The 21,401-nt window shown below is 40.9% G+C and overlaps 2 protein-coding genes across 2 annotated transcripts; one reads left to right on the top strand and one right to left on the bottom strand.

The window, feature by feature from the left end:
• Positions 1-1,439: 1,439 nt before the first annotated feature.
• rlf (RLF zinc finger) lies at positions 1,440-15,211 on the bottom strand. The gene is made up of 8 exons (XM_061062330.1): positions 14,991-15,211; positions 12,967-13,121; positions 10,986-11,067; positions 9,170-9,305; positions 8,877-9,079; positions 8,221-8,357; positions 7,912-8,053; positions 1,440-6,623 (listed from the first exon to the last, which is right to left on the bottom strand). Exons 1-8 carry the CDS (start codon positions 15,168-15,170, stop codon positions 1,992-1,994), a joined length of 5,667 nt encoding a protein of 1,888 aa, XP_060918313.1. The 5' UTR covers positions 15,171-15,211; the 3' UTR covers positions 1,440-1,991.
• Positions 15,212-18,184: 2,973 nt separating this feature from the next.
• On the top strand, positions 18,185-21,191 carry znf593 (zinc finger protein 593). Its single transcript, XM_061063249.1, has 4 exons — positions 18,185-18,280; positions 18,524-18,731; positions 20,591-20,653; positions 20,796-21,191. The coding sequence occupies exons 2-4, from the start codon at positions 18,532-18,534 to the stop codon at positions 20,920-20,922; spliced, it is 390 nt and encodes a 129-aa protein (XP_060919232.1). The 5' UTR covers positions 18,185-18,280; positions 18,524-18,531; the 3' UTR covers positions 20,923-21,191.
• Positions 21,192-21,401: the final 210 nt, after the last annotated feature.

The raw sequence follows: 21,401 nt of genomic DNA, 5'->3' as shown, positions 1-21,401 counted from the left end.
TGCATGTCAAGTTTAAAAAGTTATGTGAACAGCCAAACCAAAAAATCTGAATTGAGCATTAATGCTTGCAGTGTGTGAACGCAGCCTGAGTCACTTCATCCTGGCACTGCCATTACCAATTTTCTGGTATAATGATCAGTGGGCCTGTAGGCTACAGTTGGTCACATCTAACCCCTAAAATATTTGTATGATTTAGCTCTAAAGTTACTTTGTATACACTTTTTAACAGGTTGCTTGTATAAAGGCTTCTTTCAGATTATACAGCTGGTGTTGCTGTTGTAGATGAAACAGGCCTGCAGAACTTAAACATCCAATTTAGCTCTACATCTTCACCAATTCTTCCTCTGAGTACATAAAGGAGACAGTAAATTGGAGTACTTCTTATTAGGGCTGATAAATGAATACAAGGGCATTGTTCAGATAACTTTTGTTTGTGCTTTGTCCAACATTATAAATACACCAGCCATCTATTCAGGGGATGGAGAAGCTGTGCATTTAGGCCACAGAGTTTCAACCTCACCTGAATAATGTTCCCAAAGCACAGCTGCATAAGTGATTTATCCAGGTGCTCCAAAACACACAGGGCCTCACCTTCTATTTTTCCCATGTAGCCAGTACTCCTTTTTGCATCAACCCGCTTAAACTTTCAACCCTCTGATTTGGAGTACCAGCTCCTGCAGTGTAGCTGTGATAATCAGATCTTCTGTGGAAATCATTCTCCATTTCTAGATGTGTCCAGATGATCAAATACATTGATGACACTTCACTAAGATATCATATTCTTAGTTTAGCATGATTCACGCTTCCATTTGGACAAGTTGTGCATTAGTTTTTTTTGTAATGTACACCAAAAAAAGTATCATGTTATACTTCCAATAAATTCCAGATATATAAACCAGCAACCTACGCAGAGGCGATTCTAGAGTCCGCTGGGGCCCCAAGGCAAAAATCAGTTTGGGGGCCTTCCAACCAGCGTTCAGCAGGGCAATGAGAAGGTTATGAAGGTTTCTGACTGTCATTGCAAAATTTGCACATTATGGGTCGCTGCTTTAGTTTAAATTTGATCAATCCTGTGGGGTCCCCCCTACTGGTCTGGGGCCCAAGCAGCGCCTCTGAACCTACACACAGTACATGATCATGGCATTTTAACATGTCCTCTTAATTGCACATATTCTCAAACCAACATACATTTCATCCAGTGTCCCTGGTGAGTAATCCTTCCTTATTGACACTTCAAGAGTCTTAGAGAAGTTTACTTTTAGAGGTGAAAGACTGAAATCTAAAGCAATAAATTAATTCTTATATTACATATCAGTAACTATTAATCAAGAGTTGTCACTTGAAAAGGCCTAATGTAAACAAAAACAAATTAATTTCAGCCAATAAGGTTCTTCTTCAAACAAAGATGCTACCAAAACAAAAAGGTGTCACAGACTCAATTTGGAAAGTAAGAGCTTTATATATTGTTTCCACATTTATTGTATTAGAAAGTGTTACATACATGTCCGCCAACACCTGTCCACTGCATCCCAACACTGATTATATAAACTGAGGTGGAAAATAATAAGCATGTTCCTTAAGAATTTGGTAATAAGGAACTGACTTTCAGTCACATTTTCACACAACTGGAAAAGGCCTTGCCATACGCTACTGACCATTTCTAACAATCTGAAAATCTGTACATTAATCTTGGAGAACCTACATTATTTACACGTGATCAAAAGTTTAACAGAACAGATTTGATCTGAACGCTTTCATAACAGAAATCTAAAAAACAGTTTACTCTGATTTCATGTGCACTGTTGAAGTTAATTCTTTTTTTTTTTAATCTTTATGCTAATGTTTGAAATTCATCAGTTTGGCAACTTAAAAAAACAAATAGCAAAACATCATTATACTATTATTTTGGAAGAAAAGGAAAATACTGATACAGAGTTTAAGAAAATACAAAGTAATTTGCTGTAGCTATGTTAAAAAGGTGCTCACATAAACTAACTTCCAAGAAGGAGCTTGCTGTTGTTAGTCTCTGTTGGGAAGAGGTCCGGCAGAGTGGTGGTGCACACAGGTCTTTCCAGGACCACCACCGGTCTGAGGTACTGAAGCTGCTTAATGGCCAGGTCCCCACACCCAGCCAGAGCTTTGTCCAAGATGGACTTCAAGTTTTGGATCGATGTGAAGTCTCCAGTCAACGTGTGGGGCTTCAGCAGTGGGGAATGAGTGCGTTTGCTGCCGTTGTGAGATATTCCCAGCTGTTTGTTCTCCTTCACAGAACAACCGCGTTTAAAAGTGTCCCGCCGTTTCGCCACCACCTCGTTGTTTTCTTTCGGGGTCGTCTCTTGTATGAACCTCAGGAAAGATGACTCGAAGCCCATGGGTTTGTACGCTGTGATGTCAAAAGGGCGAGGAGAGGGGCAGCGAGGCAGAGGGTCTTTCAAGTTTAAAGGCTGTTCAGACAGTTCGTTTTTCCTTTTAAGCGGTTGGCGGACGGGGAGAGCGGGTGAAAGCGCCGCCCCGTTCAACCCTTTACCAGCGTCCTTGGTGCTCGACAGGTATTGGAAGCCCTCCTCAGCAGTGAAGGGCAGTGAGCACGGTGCCGAGAGGTCGACAGTTAGGGGACGAAGGAGAGGTTTGATTTGATCCAAGCTCAACCGCTCGTCCTGTTTCTGACCTTTTGGTGTTGCTGTGGCGGAGTCTTCAGTCGGCCCGCCGGTGCTCGGTTCCCCATAAAGCACCTCGTCTGCACCCACAAGGACGCCATTTCTCCCAACAGGTGGTAGCTCCTCGTCTTCCTCGTCTGGAAATCCAAGCGCATCGTGATTATCCTCTTCCTCAGGGTCTTTCTTAATGGAGTGGAAGCTCCTGGGTTCTGGCTGCTCCCCTGAGTTTTCAGGATCAGACTGATACTCCATTTTGTGCACCCCATTGGGGGTACACGATCCCGTCACTGACGGCCTGGCTGACTTCCTCTGAATCAGCTCTTCAAGCTGCTCGGCGTTTAAAACAAGCCTCTCTTCATTCCTCATGATGTCCCCTTGACGCATGCGGTGAACCCGCAGGTAGTGACGGTGTAGGCTTCCCATGTACGTGACGACAGAGTCACAGTCCTGGACCATGCACGGGTAGGCCACGCGCAAACATCGGTCTTGGCACATTTGAAGTGCTTCTTCATGAGATCTGAAGGCAAAACAATTGAAAAAAACATTGTTCTTTTCTTTCTCTCTTGCTCGTGCTCTCGCCTCATTATCCTCCTCGCTTGTTTCCTTCGAGTCCGCAGACACTTCAAGACCTGGACTTGACGTCTCTGCCTGGGACTCCCCTTCCTTAGGACTCTGTTGAGTGACGATAAGCTTCTTTTGGCATCCAGTAATTGACTTTTTGTGCGTGCTCTGTAGACGTACCACCAGTGAATCATAGTACTCATAGTGACTGTAAAGTGTATGTTTTTTAAGTGCATTGTCGTGGCTGAACACGCTCGTACAGCCCTCATACTTGCACCGTATAAGCTCTGAAGGATGCGAGTGGCAGTCTCGAGTGTGGCGCGCCAGGCTGCTTTTTAGGTGGTAGACGGCACTACAGTTGGCAAAGTGACATTTGAATTGGGGCTGAGGTTCATCCAAGTTTGGGGGAGACCTTTTTTTGGGGGGCTCTTTTTTGACTTCTGGACACTGAGGGGAATCAAAATCTTTCTCCAACAGAAGCTGAGAGCGATTGTAGCGATGGACCAACTGGAGATGGCGCACCAGGCCTCCCTGGGTGGAAAACGCTGCGTCACAGTTTTTTGCAACACAATGAAAAGGTTTGCTGAATTTATCCAATATATAGCAGAGGTTACTTTTGGCGACCAGTCGCCTTGTAGTTCTGACCTGCTGCTGAGTGCCGTCCCCGTTTTCCCCCTTCGGCTGATCTTCTTCCTCTTTACTCTCCGCTTCATCCTCTCCCTCCTCCTCCTCGGATGGAGATTGACTGTCGTTGCTTCGTCCATTTTCACTCATCGTGTCTGAGTTTTTTGTCTCTTGTTTGGGCATCTTTGGGATCTCTTTCTTTTTCTCTTTTAAAGGAGCACTAGTCAAGGGCTGAGATGTTTGCTTTCCCTCGTTGCTTACAGCTGCGTTGCTTATTTTGTTCAAGAAAGTCTCACTCAGGTTATGTACCTGAACATAGTGGGCCTTCAAGACGTGCTTCTCTCTGTGACTCTTGGAACAAAAGTGGCAGATGTAAGGCTTAAAAGACGTCGTTTCCAAGGAGGTCAACCTCTTGGCCTCTTTGACTGAACGGCCGTGTATGGTCTGATAGTGACGCAGTAAGCTGTAACTCTGAGCGGTCTTAAAGACACAATTTTTGACCTCACAGATATAAGGCTTAGCTGTGGCCAAAGATTCTGCTAGGCCTTCTTCGACAGCAGATGACGTTTCAGTTTTGACCTGTAACTGCTCTTCAAACAGATTTGAAGCTCCTCTATGTAGCACTACCACAGCAGGCTTAGCCATGATCGCCTGATGAAGAGCAATTTGTGCTGCGTCAGCGTCTGGGGTGGACTGAGGGGAATCACTTTGATCACTGTGAGAGGAAGCATTCAGATCCAGTTTACCAAGCCCGACGACTAAATCTCTCAGAGCATCGTTTTTAGTTTGAGAGTTTGACGAGTTTGTTTCATTGTTTCTGTGATGAGTGGACGTTTTTCTTTCTTTGACAACCTCAGTATGTTGAGACGGGCCCGAGAGCTTATTTCTGTCCCTTTCCTCACTGTCTGGTTCCGTTTCAGTCTTAATCCCTTTGGATTTAGAGCCCCGCTCTTTGTCGTGCTTGTGTTCTTTGTTCTCTAGTTTAAGGTGTTCTGGGTGGGCACATTTCAGATGTCTCTGGACATCTCTGGCTCTGGAGAAAGTCATCCCACACTTCTCAAAACCACACGTGAACTTGCTTCCGTCAAAACACACGGCAACCAAGGTCATTGTTGCTTTTTGTTCCTTGTCCTCAGATGTCTGTGAAGAGGAGGCACCACTTGCTGATGAAGAGTTTAGGACATCTCCGTTTACAATCTCTGCTGTGTCATTTGACTTGTTGAGTTGGGTTGTCGCTTCAGCAGCCCTCTTTTGCTTCAGAAGTTTCCTCCTGGCTTTCCTCTGAGCCTCGAAGTCGTCCTCCGAGAAGGTGATGTTGTGCGTGGATAAATGTTTTAAGAACTCCTTTTTGGACAAATAGTATTTTTTACATTCAGGGCTAACACAGGTAAACGCAGCGTCTCTGAAGTGCTGTGCCTCGTGGTGGTAGATCTGTCCCAGGTCCGAGTAAGTCACAAAACAGCCGTTGAGCTCACACTGGTAGTTGAGGTGAAAGCCGTGAGTGTGTTTGTGCATGACGAGCTCATTGGAAGTGCTAAACTTGGCGCCACAGCCCATAACCACACACGTGTAAGGCTGATCGCCGTAGTGAACTCTGCGATGTTTGCGGTGATGGAAAGCGGAGACAAAGTGGCGTCTACAAAAAACACACTTCTCCCTCTTGTCTCTCATCTGATGGAAATACTTCACGTTGTCGTCACCACTGTGGTCCGACTTTAAGTGGACGTACAAGTACTTGGAATGTTTAAAAACCCGAGTGCATCCGGTCCCTGGACACTGATACTCGTCCCGGTTCTGCAGATTGTAGTGTTGCTCGATGTACTCGAATGTGACATGCTCGTCGTCGTCGGCGCTCTTCTCCTTTACACTTTTAGCTTGTTCCACGATGTGGTGCAGCACGTCGGGATCGTGTGTGGATTTGTAGTACAGCATTACAGAGGGGTCAATGGTTATCTCACCCGGTTCAATATCATCTTCTTCTTCCATCGGTTTCTGTGCATCTTCTTTCTTTACATTGTCCTTGTTTGAATGTTCTCCTCTCTGAATGTGGTGCTTCATGTGAGGAACAAGGTCCTTCCTGCTCTTGAACTTTTCCAAGCACACAGGGCAGGGGTGGAAGCCGTCTGCTGCATGTCTTTTGGAGTGGTGAACGATTTGGGTGTCAGTGACCGACCGTTTACAAATCTGACAGCGGAACTTGAGTTTCTTCGTCTCTGATTCTCCTCCTTTTCTTTCTGGTGAATTAAAAGACTGCTTTCTCTCCTCATGACCATCCAGGCTTCCATTAATATTTTGTTGATATGATTCTACCTTCACAGCGACTCCCTGTGGCTCCTGTTGTTTACCTTGTTCAGGTTTGTCCACGGCCGCCGCCGCCGCCGCCTCCTCCTCCTCCTCCCCGTCTGATTCTGGCGTCAACCCCAGAAGGGAAACGCAGTGATACTTCAGAGTTTTCCAGTCCCAGAACTCAGGGTCAAAAGGCCAGTAGGCTTTAAGTGCTAGCAGCAACTCGCAGCGCAGCGAGTTTGGAATAACTTCACTTTCCTCATCGTGCTTTTGGTCTGGGCGTTTATAAAGCTCCTCGAGGCATCCGAAGGCCTCCTGGCTGGGGCCGAGCAAGAACTCTGTGAGCCGGCAGGCACGCAACACTTCAAGGTCGTCCGAGAGAAGGCTGCACACCATCTTACAGATGGAGATTCTGGTTTCCGAGTCATCCTGCTTTGGAAGTTGAAGGGCTTTGACACACAGCTCTACCGAGGCAGGTACCCCAGTGTCCTCCGCCTGAAAAGAGAATGATATACGATTAGCATTAAACCTTGACTAATTCTTCAAATAAGAGTCTCAATACACTCAGAAACCATAAGGAAGTGTTTAATTCGGATAAAAAAATGCAAATTAATTGAAGAAATTAAAACCATGTGATTTAAAAATTCCCATCCTGGACTTCTGAACAGCAACAACAAAACACGGACTATGACAAGATTTGATTTTGATCTTCAATGACTTGTTAAACTTTTAAGAAAACTTAGGATCTTGGTCAAGACACAAAAACAAATGGTTCATTTCTGACTTACACTTCTTCTCTCTTGTTCATAACAAACAGGATTGAAGTGTACAGGTTTTAACAACTAGATTATTTAAGAGCTGGTTAGGCACGCTGTTGAGTTCTGCAGATTTTCTGAAAAATTGTTCAGTCATTCAAGAACATTTTGATTTCTTGCACTTTGGAAATTTTGGTCAGATGCCATTCAGTTTAGAAGTTCAATGGACAGATTTCCAACACAGCTGCTGTAAGAAGCTGTTTTGAGAAGAGACTTTTTTTTAATATCACTTGATCAGTATTTCGCATTAAGTGGCCAAAACTCTAAACTTGAGAGTGCAGTGATATAAAAGCTTAATTTCAATGCACACCAGATGGTCTTCATTTTACAGCCATATGCTGCTCCATATGATACTTTACTTTTAACCTACTTTCTGTCAGTAGCACAAAACAGGTAATGCTACATTTCTCTCATTTTAGGCACTGTTCAGATTATAGTGCAGAACTAAATGAGTATTCATAGATACAATTAGCAGATGAGGAATCAGCACCTTAAGTACCAACGACAGCAGAAGATGCTTATATTCCTTGGACTTTTAATGACGTTAAAAAAAAAGTTTGACTAAACAGTATAGCATCTACTCTGATGACAGGCCCTCTCGGGTTTCCAGTTTCCCTTTCCAAATGTCCCGTCTCCTCTATCATAAACTTAACATCAGAGTCGCACAACACAATGACTGTGTTTTCGTTTTCTCCTGTATCGTACCATAGTGGAGTTTTTAATAACATGTTAATGGGCGGGTTTGTTTAATATTCCAGACACACTAGATGTGACTGAGAAGCAGGACTAACTGAAAGTAAGAGAGAGTTTAGTTTCTGAGTTTTCTTTCTTGCGTACCTGGAACTGACTGGTTCAAAAGAAGACTTTTAGAATCATAGCACCAACCCAATTCCATTTTTATTCCTTATTAATAAATGTAACATGTGTAAACGTACTTAACAAAAAATTCCTATAGCTGTTACCCTCACCTCAGTCTGGATGACGCGGACCAGGTAAAGCAAATGTGAGACGGTTTTGGCAATGGCACCTAGCTGAAGGCATCGTTCCAGAAGAGACGTCAGCGATTGGTCGATCCTCCTCTGAAGTTTACTCCACAACAGAATCAAGTCCCTTTGGATGAAGAATAAGAGCAATCAAGTCTTTGTTCAACTTTTTCTTTTATCAGAGAGAGACACTCTGCGTGACTGACTGGGATAACCACGACGATGACAAACAAATCAAGACAAGCCAACGCGAGATAATGCACAACACATGCAGTCAAATCAGAGATTACTCACCAGGAGCAGTAAAGGCTCTGCTGCTGTAGCTGCTGTGTCAGGAAAGTTGTGCACAAGATGAAGGCCGTGTTCTCCTCCCCCTCCGTCTCCAGATTGCATGTGATCTCCAGCACATCCTTACAGTCAAGTCTGGATATCTGTTCAGGGTGGGAATACAAAACTGAGTGCTACGAGAACAGCACGGCAGACGAAATACCCTCAAATATAATACTCTTTAAGTGTAGTTTCTTTGTTATTGTCATTAGAAAAGTCAGTGTTTTCACAATCAGTTCAATCACACAGGCAATTCATTAGAATATATTGTAAAGCTGCAGGTTTATGAATCTGTTATGATAGCATGAAAAGTAGACATAAAAGGTTACAGCAATAAAACACATAGGAAAGGTTGGAGGGAAGATGGCTGAATAAATATCTGCAGGGTAATAACATACAAATCTAATTTCACACTTCATTGTGAATCACTCACTGTCCTTATATCAGATAATCCAGGAGTGGAACGACATTACAGATAGTATAACTTCTCCATACCTAAATCTAAAAACACGCCGCCTTTTCAACTTGACTCATCAATGAAACAAATCTGTTCACAGCGTGTCAAACTAAATCCCTGAAGGATAACCAGCGTTTCTTTGCACATAATCAGAATGCTGCTTCACCTCCATGATGGCTTCTTCATTGGGCAGCAGGTGACACAGCAGGGAGACGTAAGTTTGACGAAAGGTTGCCTGGTTGGAGATGACGCTGCATTCAGTGCAAGCTTTAGCCAACACCACTGCTTTGGCAACTTCGCCCATCTTCTCCAGGTGCTTCACCCGCATCTCCATGAAGCCCTCGCCCTCCAAGCTGATGTATGCATCAACTATTGAGAGAAATATAAAAAGAATATGTAAAAAAACTATAACGAGAGCAATGTGAGGATAAATTATGTCCACGTGAAACTCGATCAAACCTTCTTCTGTGTTGGTGGGCTGGCCGGTGAGGAGGGAGGTAAGGACAGGGTTGCTCCACGCTCCTCCTTCTCCGGTGATCTGCAGTAAAGCTTGGAGGTCTGTGCTGCCATACTGTAGCAAGGTATCATGGGCAATCTGCAAGTAACACAAAAAAAATGTCTCACTAAATCAAAAAAACAAATGAATCGATATTTCTCTTACACAGCAGAGTCAGCAGAAGAGCACCTCTCATAGTGTCATGTGGAATATTTAGTTGGACCCGTCTTTGTTTAGAGCAGATGAAGGGTTTAGTTTGGCCTCATTTCAGTCTTTGAACTGCTCATGTCTGGGAATGAAACTTCATCACTGCTCAGCTAAAGATGCCAACTTTTAAAAATTACTTTCCTTTGTTGTCAATAGTGCTGACAAAGATTTGAACATTTTCTTAATAATAACATCAAACAGAATTATTTATGTGAAGAATCCAGACAAATATAACACAGTTACAGTTTAAGAGTGAGCTGGACACAATCTTAAAGCAAACTGAACAACAGTACTAAGACGTAATGTCAGTGAGATGATTCGTTCCCCTGACTCTTTATGGTGTATCAGCCGTCTTCAGATGGACATTGAACTAACAGTATACAGTACACTCTTCAGTAAATATAAGGCAATTATATTACCATAAATACAGAACATAAATCACACCGGTACATAAGACGCAGTCTGTTTTTGAAGGTCTCTCCAAGAGAAAAAAAAAAAAGCTTAAAATTTTGTGTGCAGCTCTATCGCTCTTTTAGTTCCATCTGTTTTCACTTTGTGGAGTTTGCACCCCTCAGTACAATAGTCGAGCTCTCAGCCTGCAGTGAAAGTTGTGAAGCACAGATGCCAAGCTTGCGAGCTCCCTGCCCCGACTCCGCTGGTCACTCTTTAACTTTAATATAGGACTCTTTCAATCAAAAGAGCGCCCGACAAGGTTTACATACGGAACAATACACCACCGTTTTCTGTAAATGAATGATTATGACCTCGTGAGGGAGAAAAGGTGTGAAAAGGTCTGGTCTGTGTCGCTATCTCTCCCAGCACAGTGTGCAAACAGGTTGCATTACACAATGAATGGGGATGAATTTTCAATTGCTTCTAGGCATGTGGAGTGTGTGATGGCGGCGGCTGTACCCGCGGTACTGACAGCTATTGGTAGCACCAGTGTATAAGACGCAGCCAATTTTAAGATGAAACAATAGGCACTTTCTGAACCATGAGACCCAAATACTCTTAACATCAACACTAAGCTGTTTTTTCCACATTGATTTGAAAGACACTTCATGCATTTACTTACATACTAGTCTCATTTCAAGTACACAACTTGACACCAAGGTGAGGCCACAGCACAGACTGTGAACATCAGTTGGTGAGCCTTAAGAAGGGCCGTTTGGAGCATTTTCTCATGTTTTTGTGCCGAGGTGACCTTGCTATGTTGAGCCCCTCACAGCTAATCTTTTTATTGTTTATGGAGAACAATCAGAAAGTGGAATTTTTATAGAAATGACACACATTATCAGACATGTATATCTATATCCCACAGGCTTTAATACCATGCATGATTACTCCGAGTATTATCTACCGGTTATGTCGTGCAATCCTTAACCTTGTCTCTAATATGAGACACAACAGCCTCCTATCGACTGGTTAGGACAAAAACAATCCTGTTTCTAAAGCGTTGTCTCTCACACACACAGAAATGGTATTTGATGGTTTTGTAACTGTTGACACTTTTCCTCCAGGATTTTAAAATCTGTAACCAGTCAATGAACAATGTATTGAATGGAGCTCTACCTGAACAGACTGGTGGAACTGAACCCAGGCTTCATATGGGATTTCATTCTCAGGCACTGACAGCAGCAGTTCAAAACAGCTCCTGAAAGAAAAAGGGAAACAACATCACCGTGGATTCTACAAGATATCATGCTTATAAATCATCTAGAAAACTGAGTCTCTTCAAGTGTGAACTTTGGGTGTATTCATCTCTTCTAAAACAGACTTTAAGGTTTGTCATGTTGTCCAAGTTGCTGATGGTGAAAGTCATTTTAAGCTCTGCGGTACTGTTCAGGATGCTTCTTCAAACATTGTGAAAGGCGGCAGAATAAGCAGACACCACACATATTTCACATTCTACTGGATCTAATGTAAGGTCTCAATTAAAAGCTCTGCATGAAACACTTTTTATTCGGCTTAAAAATAAACTGGAACAACCCCCATCCTTCACGTGGGCTCTCTAACCGACCTAATTCACCTCGCATCAGCAGATTCCTTCAGACGGCCTGTCATTTGCAGCCTGAACCCTCTAATACATCTTAAAGCACACCGTGAATCTCATCTAATCCAAAGTAACAACCAATCTCTGTCAGTCAGTGTGAGCCTGTGTCCTTCATGTGGGTTCACTATATGATGAGTCACTGTTGATTTAGAACTGTTACTATTGATAAAATGTAAGAGTTACAGCTTTGAGAAGAGACTGCTTCTTTGTCATATATTACTCCGATGTGTTAGACCTCATGGAACAAATTGCCTCAGGGGCAGAAAAGACACAGACCTGACTGAGGTTATAACACCACAGATTGAATTTGAGTTCTTACATTTTGGGTCCTTTCATCCCCTCAAAGTGAAGCTATGTTTGTAATACTGTATTTACAATATACAGTGAACAACTGTGACTGATTGATGATGATTGGAGGACTCAAAGTCATAATACAAAACTCTCTCTTTAGACTTCAGTGTGATTCAGTTAGGGATCAGAGCATCTTGTGTTCAACTGTATTCCAGTTTAAAGTATTAGAATATTTTATCACCCATTAGGTGAGGTGTAATTCCTAAAATAGAGCCCTGACAGATCAAGAAAATAGAAACCTATAATCAAAAGTAAATGACGATTTGTAGAATCTTTTAATGTGAAATTGAATAGGGGGCTGAAGGGATTTGGGTTGGGAGCCGGAGGGTCGCCGGTTCAAGTCCTGGTGCGGACCTAGACTAGAAATTGGTAGTTGTAGAGGTGCCAGTTGACTTCCTGAGCACTGCCGAGTGCCATTGAGCACGGCACTGAACACCCAACAGCTCAGAAGCACTCGCTGTGGGCAGCCCATTAGGGCCATAGGATCCTCTTTGAGCATGTGTGTGTATTTCTGCCTGTGTGTGTGTGTGTGTGTGTGTGTGTAGCATGTTCAACAACAGAGGTGGGATTAATTAATCCATCTAAAATATATATTACACCATAAAGAGAATTTCCTCACCAAACCAAAAGCATAGTGTATTCTCTAAGGTTTTTGATCAAACTCAAGCCTGCAGAACATCCACGAAGCACGACCTGCTACACAGTCAGGAAAACTACAAACATGTCATAACCTCTGGAACCTCGTGAACAACCATTGCAGTCATTTTTTAAACAAATATTGAGCCATGATTTTTCAATTAAGTAGGATATTTAGGGGAGATACTTTGGGAGAAACTTAAAAACAAAAAGCCTGAATATTTTAGAGATTGTGCAACCATACTTTTAACACAATTAATTCATCAAGTTATGTAAATGGAGGATGCATAAGAACCCAACCTTTTCACCTTCAATCCAAATAGAGCCAAATAAAAATCAAACAACACAAAAGGTTAAGGGTGCAAACAAAATACATTAACAAAACTCCAACTAGTGTGGCGACGAATAGCGAAAAATAGCTGTTGTTCCTTCTGACAGATTCTCCTCTTTGAGTCGAAGGATGTGGAGAATGTTTTGTGTATATATATATGTAATAGATGTTTTTGTACTTACAACGCTAGTCTCTTCAAAACTAGGGCCACTCTGTCGGACTCCGCCGTGAGGTGGGATCGGGCAGCAGCAAAACAGTTAATGGACAGACAGTAGACCTCGAGTAGAGGAAGACCATGCTCCATGGAGTTCCTGCTCCCAGCATAGTGCATCAGTGCCTATAAACACAAAACACACAGACATTCAAACAATCACTAAGGGCAAAAGTTATAGAGCAACAGTACTTAGAAAACAGCAAACAGAGGAGGAGATCATAGTAGAGAGACATAGTCTGGATGAAACGGGGGGGGGGGGGGGGGGGGGGATTGATCCCAGCTGACACTGTGTCAGGTGTGAGGTTCTCCTGATTGGGTCTGAGGGGACTTGAAAGTACAGCATATGACAACTCTGAACCCCCAAAAGTGAGCCAACATGCACCAGGGAAAATAAAGTCTGAGCAGGGGGACAGGAGTAGTGTAACATCCTGTCTATTTATCAAACTTCAACTAATAACATTTGACAGCAAAGTAGACACTTTCAATAATATCTAATAATGTAATAAATCAAGATCTTCTTCACTACCTTTGCTTTATAACAAAATGCAACCATGTTTTATTTTTCCATAATTATAACAAAATAAAAAATGTGGCGATGCAGAAAAAAGTTCTGATCTGATTCCTTATTTTTAAAAAGAGTTCTCATCTGGGTTTTTAGGTAAATGTTGTCTTTACTGTGTGTGTGTGTGTGTGTGTGTGTGTGTGTGTGTGTGTGTGTGTGTGTGTGTGTGTGTGTGTGTGTGTGTGTGTGTTTGGGTGGGTGGGCAGTAGTGCATCACCTGTATGAGAGACACACATGACAATCACCACCACTATCATCCTCCCACGAGTCCCATTTGCCAGACAGCAGAAACCTCGCCGGTGTTGATGCTCGTGTCTACAGAGGCACCAAATGAACTCCCATCAGTCTAAATATACGGCATCCTCTCCAAGGGAGCCAGAATACAGCCTCATAAACCCCAGAGACCTCCTTCAATGTGCTAATTACATCCAGAGTGCTTCCGACTTAAACATAAAAATAGACGCAACACAATGCTTATCATACGGTTGTTTCAAAATCAAGCAGAATCTGAATTTACTTTTTATTTCACCAGTGCATCGCTCCATGTGAGACCTAAATAAATATCCTATCCTTCAGCAGCACAATCCACTGTCAGTGTGGTAGATATTTAATTACTCTGTATTTATGCAAATATATTTGCTTGTTGTAGTTTTACTTGGAGCTCTGGTTATAAAGCATGCACTCCTGACTTAAGCTGTTATAATAAAGCAATAAATGGTTCAGATAAGGGGTTGTAGATTGTAGATTGTAGATTGTGGAAACTAAAGTTCCTATCCACATTTTTCCCTCATAATTTTGCATGAAGGTATTGGTAAGTGGGTTAATGTTAATGTTATGACAGAGAAATGACACCACAGCTGAAGCATTGTCATATGTTGAACATAGGTGAGAAAACTCAGACCTAAATAACAAAACAAACAACAACAAAAAACAGGTGCAGAACACACTGAAAACCATCAAACTGCCATTTTGCAGACACTGTACGCCCCAACAGAGGAGCTAATTTGGATATACTAACAACGATGCAGCCCCGCCCAACACACATGCAATAATGCATATTCTGCAGACTAAAACAATGTGCATGCTAATATCTTAATGACTCCTGTTTGGTGATCTAGGCTTTGTAATAAAACGAAGCCACTCGTTTTATTACAACGCTGCAGCCTGCAACACATCACTTCACTACCACTGTAACGATGCATTGACATTAGCTGTATAATGGCTGTTTTGCTTTTGCATTGAATTAGGCAATTAGGAGCAACAAAAAAAAAAACACTCACGGTGCAATTGCACACGAGCCACAAACTTGGCCAGGTAGCCGTGAAAGCTTTGCCTATCTGTTCGGGCTGCGAGGAAAAACAAATCCTTTTCAGTGAGCTAATGCTAACGCTAGGCTATTATTAGCTCCGATTGTTGCATGTACACATTACCTGACAGAAGTTGTCGCAGTAGTCCGTGGAGGATGCCGTGGATATTTCTTGTTGCCTAAGCACGTCTTCGAAGGCCCTCAGGGTGGCCAGTAAGGTTTCCATCGCGACCAGCGTATCCTCGGCCGTGTCCAGGGCCCGGTCGCTCCATTCGTGCTCCGGTTCGACATTATTCTCCGCCATCTTCCCTCTCCGCCACGGCGCGTATGCAGTGCAGTCTGACGCTGCCTTCAAGTGCCGTCGGAATATTTATGTACGCCAGTTTAACTTTCTCTTTAAAACACCAGAGCGGACCGTAAGAGGGCGCTGGACGCTGGACTGGGATGCCTATAGAATAGATTTTTCATTTTCATTTTATTTCATTTTCATATTTGATTTATTTGCTCAATTCAGTGTTTGGTTTCAACACCATAATACACAACACAAACATATTTTCTCATAATGTTGAAACGCTGTTTCAAGATTCAAGATTCCAGATTCCAGATTTTTTATTTGTCACATGCTCATACAGATGTGCAGTGAAATGTAAGGACTGTTCCGCAAGGCCATGCAATAAACACTCAAATTACTAATACACATATATACAGTAAAATACAATATAATGTAAAAATTAAAATATAGTTATTTGAATGTACAAAATATAAAATATAGAGTAATGTAAACAGTGTAAAGTGTCAGTGTGTAAAGTGTCCAGGGTCCAGTAAAATAGAATATGATGTAAAAAAAATTAAAAAAGAATTATTTGAATGTACAAAATATAAAATATAGAATATGTAAACAGTGTAAAGTGTCCAGGGTGTCAAAGTGTGCAGATTGGAATGTGTGGTGTGTGTGCATCATGTAGTCACAGTTCTGTTTTGTTTTTAACTGAGGAGAGTGGAGTGTTCATGAGCGAACAGGAGCAGGAAGAAGATATAATACCTGACCCCCCTTTTCCTAATAACACAAGAAACTGTTTAACAGAATAAGATGGATAACCTGTTTGTTTTCTCTTTCTTTCACGAAACAACAAATAGATCAACAATATAGAAACAATCAGTTAGATTAACTCAATACAGAACCTTTTCTTTATGCATTCTTTTAAATTGAATGATACCTGAGCAGCATTTTAAATGATTATCGAGAGAGTTCCATCATTTAACTCCATTTACTGAGATACACATTTGTTTTAATTTAGTGCGTGCAAAATGGACTTTTAAAATTAAATCTCCGTCTGTGATCCTCCTCATTAGATGTAAACACAAACAACTTCTGTACATTTTCGCGTAATGATCTATTTCTAGCTTTAAACATGACTAATAATGACTGGTAGGTTTTTTTGTCAAGTTGAACCTGATTTTTTTTATTTAGATCACAATTAAAAACATGATTACTGGTTGATTTTTAAATGGAAAATGTAGCTTGTATAGCGCTTATCTAGTCTTCTATGCTTCTATCTTCTATGCTCCTTATATCTGGAACAAACTCCCAGAAAACTGCAGGTCTGCTGAAACTCTCAGCTCTTTTAAATCCAGGTTGAAAACACACCTGTTTACAGCTGACTTTCATTAAACAGCTTTAATAAGATTTTAAATTTTAACTCTGCACTGTAACTTTGAACTCTTTTTATATTTTTACTTTATTTATTTCAATTAATTTCATTTGAATTATTTTTATTTGAACATATGTTCAGATTTAATAATTCCAGTGATTTTTTTTTTTAATGTTCTATTTTAATGGTTTTTTTCTTTCCTCTGTCATGATGCTTTTGATGTCTTGTGTGAAGCACTTTGAATTGCCTTGTTGTTGAGATGTGCTTTATAAATAAACTTGCCTTGCCTTCTGACTACTCAAAGCACTTTTACCCCACAGGTCCCAACTATCCACTCACACACTGATGGCAGAGGCTGCTATGAAAAGTCTCCATCAGTATTAACTAATCCAATTCATACACATTCATACGCTCACCGCTGAAGCAGCTGGAGCAAATTGGGGTTAAGTGTCTTGCCCAAGGACACATCTGACATGTGGCTGCAGGAGCCGGGGATCGAACCCCCAACCTTCCGGAAACTAAACCACTGAACCACAGCCGCACATCTGAATCCCGTGCATTTATAGAACCTAAATACGATACAGTTTGGTGTAAAACATGTTAAAATTCTAAACACTTTGATAAACAAGCAATAGCCTAAATAAAAAAAGGAGAAAATTACAATATAGCCTTTATGAATATATAAAAATAACAATATCTAAAAGTAATACAAAGAAATGAATACATTTACTATGTTTTTGAGGTAGTGGTGATTTAATCTTGTTGCTGAATTATAACAACAAAAACTTTAACAACATATGACGAAACCTTTTGACAAAACTACGTAACACAGCATGCAGCAGTAATCGTTAAACCTCGATTATCTTGTTATCATGATCGTGGGAAGCAAAAATCATGAATTAAATTGAAACTTGATTAACTGCCCAGCCCTATAGAGAAATGATTATTTATCTCTAAGAAAGACTATTTTAACTACTGATTAAACAAATCTATCGAGTTGACAATGACAAACAGAAAGTAAAGTAACACTCTCTATAGCTTTAAAAAAGTGACCTGATTCTTCCACTTAACAGGGAATATAAAGAAAATAACATTTCATTGAGGCAAGGTGTGCAATTATTTTAAACAACACAATCAAACAGTTCAATCGTTTTTCCTCCTTTAAGATTTATTGGTAGTCAGGATAGCAAAAAGTATGAGCATATGCAACTGACTTTTGTGTTTTGTAGGTCCTGGTTGACCCATATGGAGGTATTACTTTCATTATGATGAGGCAGCTATCATCATCATTTACAACAACAACAACAACAACAACAACAACAACAACAACAACAACAACAACAACAACAACAACAACAACAACAACAACATGTATATTATAAGAGCTTTAATTTTTATTTGTAAAATATATTTTACATTGACAGTACCCAACATTTTACAGACTCGAATAACTCCTATAAATAAGAGACTTAAGAAAAAAGGCGTAAAGGAAGAAAAATAAAATATAAATTAAAATAATAACAGGACTCTGACAAAGTGTTAAATAAAGTTTGAATCCTTTATTTTAAATGCATAACACACTGGTGATGATTTAGCAAATCGACAGCATTGTAAATTTATTTTTATGTATATGTTTGCCTTTATTTTTTGTTACGTGGTATTTGGCGCCCTCTTCTGGTCAGACAGGGAAGTGTTTGATTTTTTTTTTCCCTGACCCGGATGTGCTCGAAGTAAATTCATCCCGTAGCCACACGTGTTAAAGGTAAGCAAAGCAACACAATTTCACTCTAGTGTGTGTTTAGGAGTTAATCTGCTTTATCACGGTGTTTCCTGAGATTAAGGAAACATCGTAAAACCTTATTCGGAGTCACTTAAGATTAGATATTAATTTAAATCCGGATTTTCTGTTTTCTAGTCACCGGACAGTAAAGTAACAAGAGAAGTCAGCTGGTTGGATTTGTGCTTCCTTTCTGACAGGTCTAATTTGATCTCTACCTAACTGCAGGATCCACCATGGGAAAGTCCAAACAAATAGGAAACCACAAGAGTGACAAGAAAAAGAACATCGCAAAGACATGGAAGACGAAGCGAAGGACCAAAGACCTGGACCAGATCCACTCGGACATGAAGCCTGATACAGCCTCCAAACTGCTGCACCAGGAGGTGGACTACGACGTGACTGGATGTGCACAACATTACTGCTTACACTGCGCGTAAGTTTCTTGATGCCATGTTTGTATTATAACAATGACATTGTGATTAATGACGCTGCACTAAACTGGTTTACTTAAATTTAACATTTAAAAACAAAAATATGATTTGACTCACACACACATATACACGTAATAAAAACTAAATCAATATTCACAGCACACTAAAAGAAATGAAGAAGACAGACCAAAACAAACCTAAATCATAACACAGTAATGAAGCGTTAAAACAGGGGTGTCCAAAGTGCGGCCCGAGGGCCATTTGCGGCCCTTGAGGGGATTTTTTGCGGCCCGTGGCTTCAAATGAAGAATCAGAACATTTTGGCCCGAGGCCTCGATTAAGATTGGCACATTATCCTATTTTTCTTTTTCATGTTAAGAAGGGCTGAACAATATTCCTAAAATAGAAAATGTTCAGTAACATGTTGTTGTTTTTTTTTTTTGTATCTACAGATTTTTACTATTTTCCACATTTTTTTTGTAAACTATGAAAAAGAAAACATATGCAAAGTTTTTGCAAACAAGCGAACTGTTGTTTAACCGTTTAATGACCCTGAGCTAAATGCAGAAAGCTTTTCCACGTTACAGGCTTGATTCTGAGGGAAAAAAAACAAATAAAGTAGAACGAAGAAATCAAAATATTTGATTTATCTTTTATTAAAGGGTTTCTTTAGCGAGCCTTTTGATTCTGATCTACAAAGACTTACTATTTTTTCAACTATATTTTAAAAAACAAAACCTGTGAGCGATTCTAACACGACAGTTTTGGCCCGCAAGAAAAAAAGTTTGGACACCACTGATTTAAAGGAGTTCTTGCCTACAAAGAGGGAATTGTTTTCGACAGCTCAATAATGCAGCACATCCGATAGATTGGACGCTGATCTCAGAGGTTTGGGGCTAAGACAGCAAAGAAGCGATCACCTTTGTTGCAGATGGAAGAGAGGATCGATTAATGGCAGAGATGGACGGATTAGGGTGGATGAGAAATGAAAGAGGAACAAGAAGAGAGGAAATGAAAGTCAGGTTGCAGTCGTGCTGTGTCTTTATTTAGTCTAGTTTTAGTTGACACCTGAATGAAATGTAAATCAATAGTTTGAGATCTCTAGAGAACCAGATATGTCTGATTGTTTCTACCTTTTTAACCTCGGTCACTTTAATCATCACTTGTCACTTTATCTTGTCACATACTGTCTCAATTCACTGCATAGTTAACTTCATCATTCATTTTTGTACTTGTATATACCCCTTATTTTTAATTTATCGTATCTAATCTATTCTGTTTAATGTGTATTTTGTATTTTGAGCTTTCTTGTCTGTGCTGCTGCAACGCCTGAATTCCCCCTCTGGGGATCAATAAAGTTTTATCCTATCCTAACCTGAAGAGAACAGGACTGTACAAACTTGTTGACACTATAATAAAAAGTCATATATTGGTGTGTAACTAGAAACAGGACAGAACTGGACTTAAAGAATATTATAGAGACCCTGGAGGTTTTTTATTTTGGAGATATCTCATCTCTTCTGAAACGCTCCATATTTGCTTTAATGTGACTGGTCGTCTTATTTTTGTACTTCTGATATCTGCAGTGCTCGAGATCTCTTCTTCAAACGAGCCCTTGATATCACAGACTCTGCAGAATAAAAGCTTGAGTGGACAACTCTGAAATAAAAAAAAAACACACCCCTCAAGAAGACGCTTGATTTTTTAAAAGTAATCTGAGAAATCGTTCAGTACTGTGCGCTGTAAAGAAACCTCCTTTTGCCACTTCTGCTATGATGTTTTTTCTACCTTTCAATGAAGTCGATATTGAAAAATGTCTTTGCAGTTGTCGTTAAATAAAGTGTCACGTCATGTCTTGCAGGAGATACTTTGTGGACATGAGATCCTTAAAGGAGCATTTCAAAACTAAACAGCACAAAAAACGGTAAGGCACCGTATCCGTCTGCATAATCCATGTTGTTCACTTATCTCTCCTGACTCAAACCCTAAAGATGAATCTGTCTGCTGAAGCAGCACTGTGACATAGTTTGGCTCTTAAGCTCACCCCTCCTTCTTCCACCATGCAGGCTGAAACAGCTCAGAGAGGAGCCGTACACCCAGGCCGAGGCAGAGAGAGCGGCGGGGATGGGCTCCTACATCGCTCCTAAAGCAGTCGAGGTGAAGACACAGACTGTTGAAGAGGACATGGACTGAGAGCAGCACGCTTGAACCCAATGGACCCGAAACATTCAGTACAGGAAGCGTTCACAAAACGGATGAAGCTTCTGTTGTTCTGTCTCATGTTAAATTCATTGTGAAATTCTGTGACACCCTTGAAGCCTGTCTGATAGACTTCTATCCCCAGAATGAGATCAAACCTGACCTTACGCCGGGTAATGTAAAGCAACATGTACCTATGTAAATACTGAGTATGTGTAGAACTGTGTGGAATCCTAATAAACCTAAAGAGAGAGTGGATTTTACACGATTGTGGCTACATGTTTGGTAACAGACGCCTTTTTGAAACCCAATGAAACCCGCCAACACCACACACTAATTTGTTTTCACCTGAACTTTTGTTGTTTTTCTCATAAAATTGTACCCAGCCTGAGGTCAAGACTTAACTGATGATTCATTTTCACTTCAGAATATATTTATTTTCAGAACCCTGGAGGTGAAATAAGAAGGTTTGG

The sequence above is a fragment of the Labrus mixtus genome, chromosome 18, assembly GCF_963584025.1.
Source record: "Labrus mixtus chromosome 18, fLabMix1.1, whole genome shotgun sequence".
In the NCBI taxonomy this organism is placed as follows: Eukaryota; Metazoa; Chordata; class Actinopteri; order Labriformes; family Labridae; genus Labrus; species Labrus mixtus.
The sequence above is the reverse complement of the archived record's forward strand: the minus strand, read 5'-3'. Positions and strand labels throughout refer to the sequence as shown.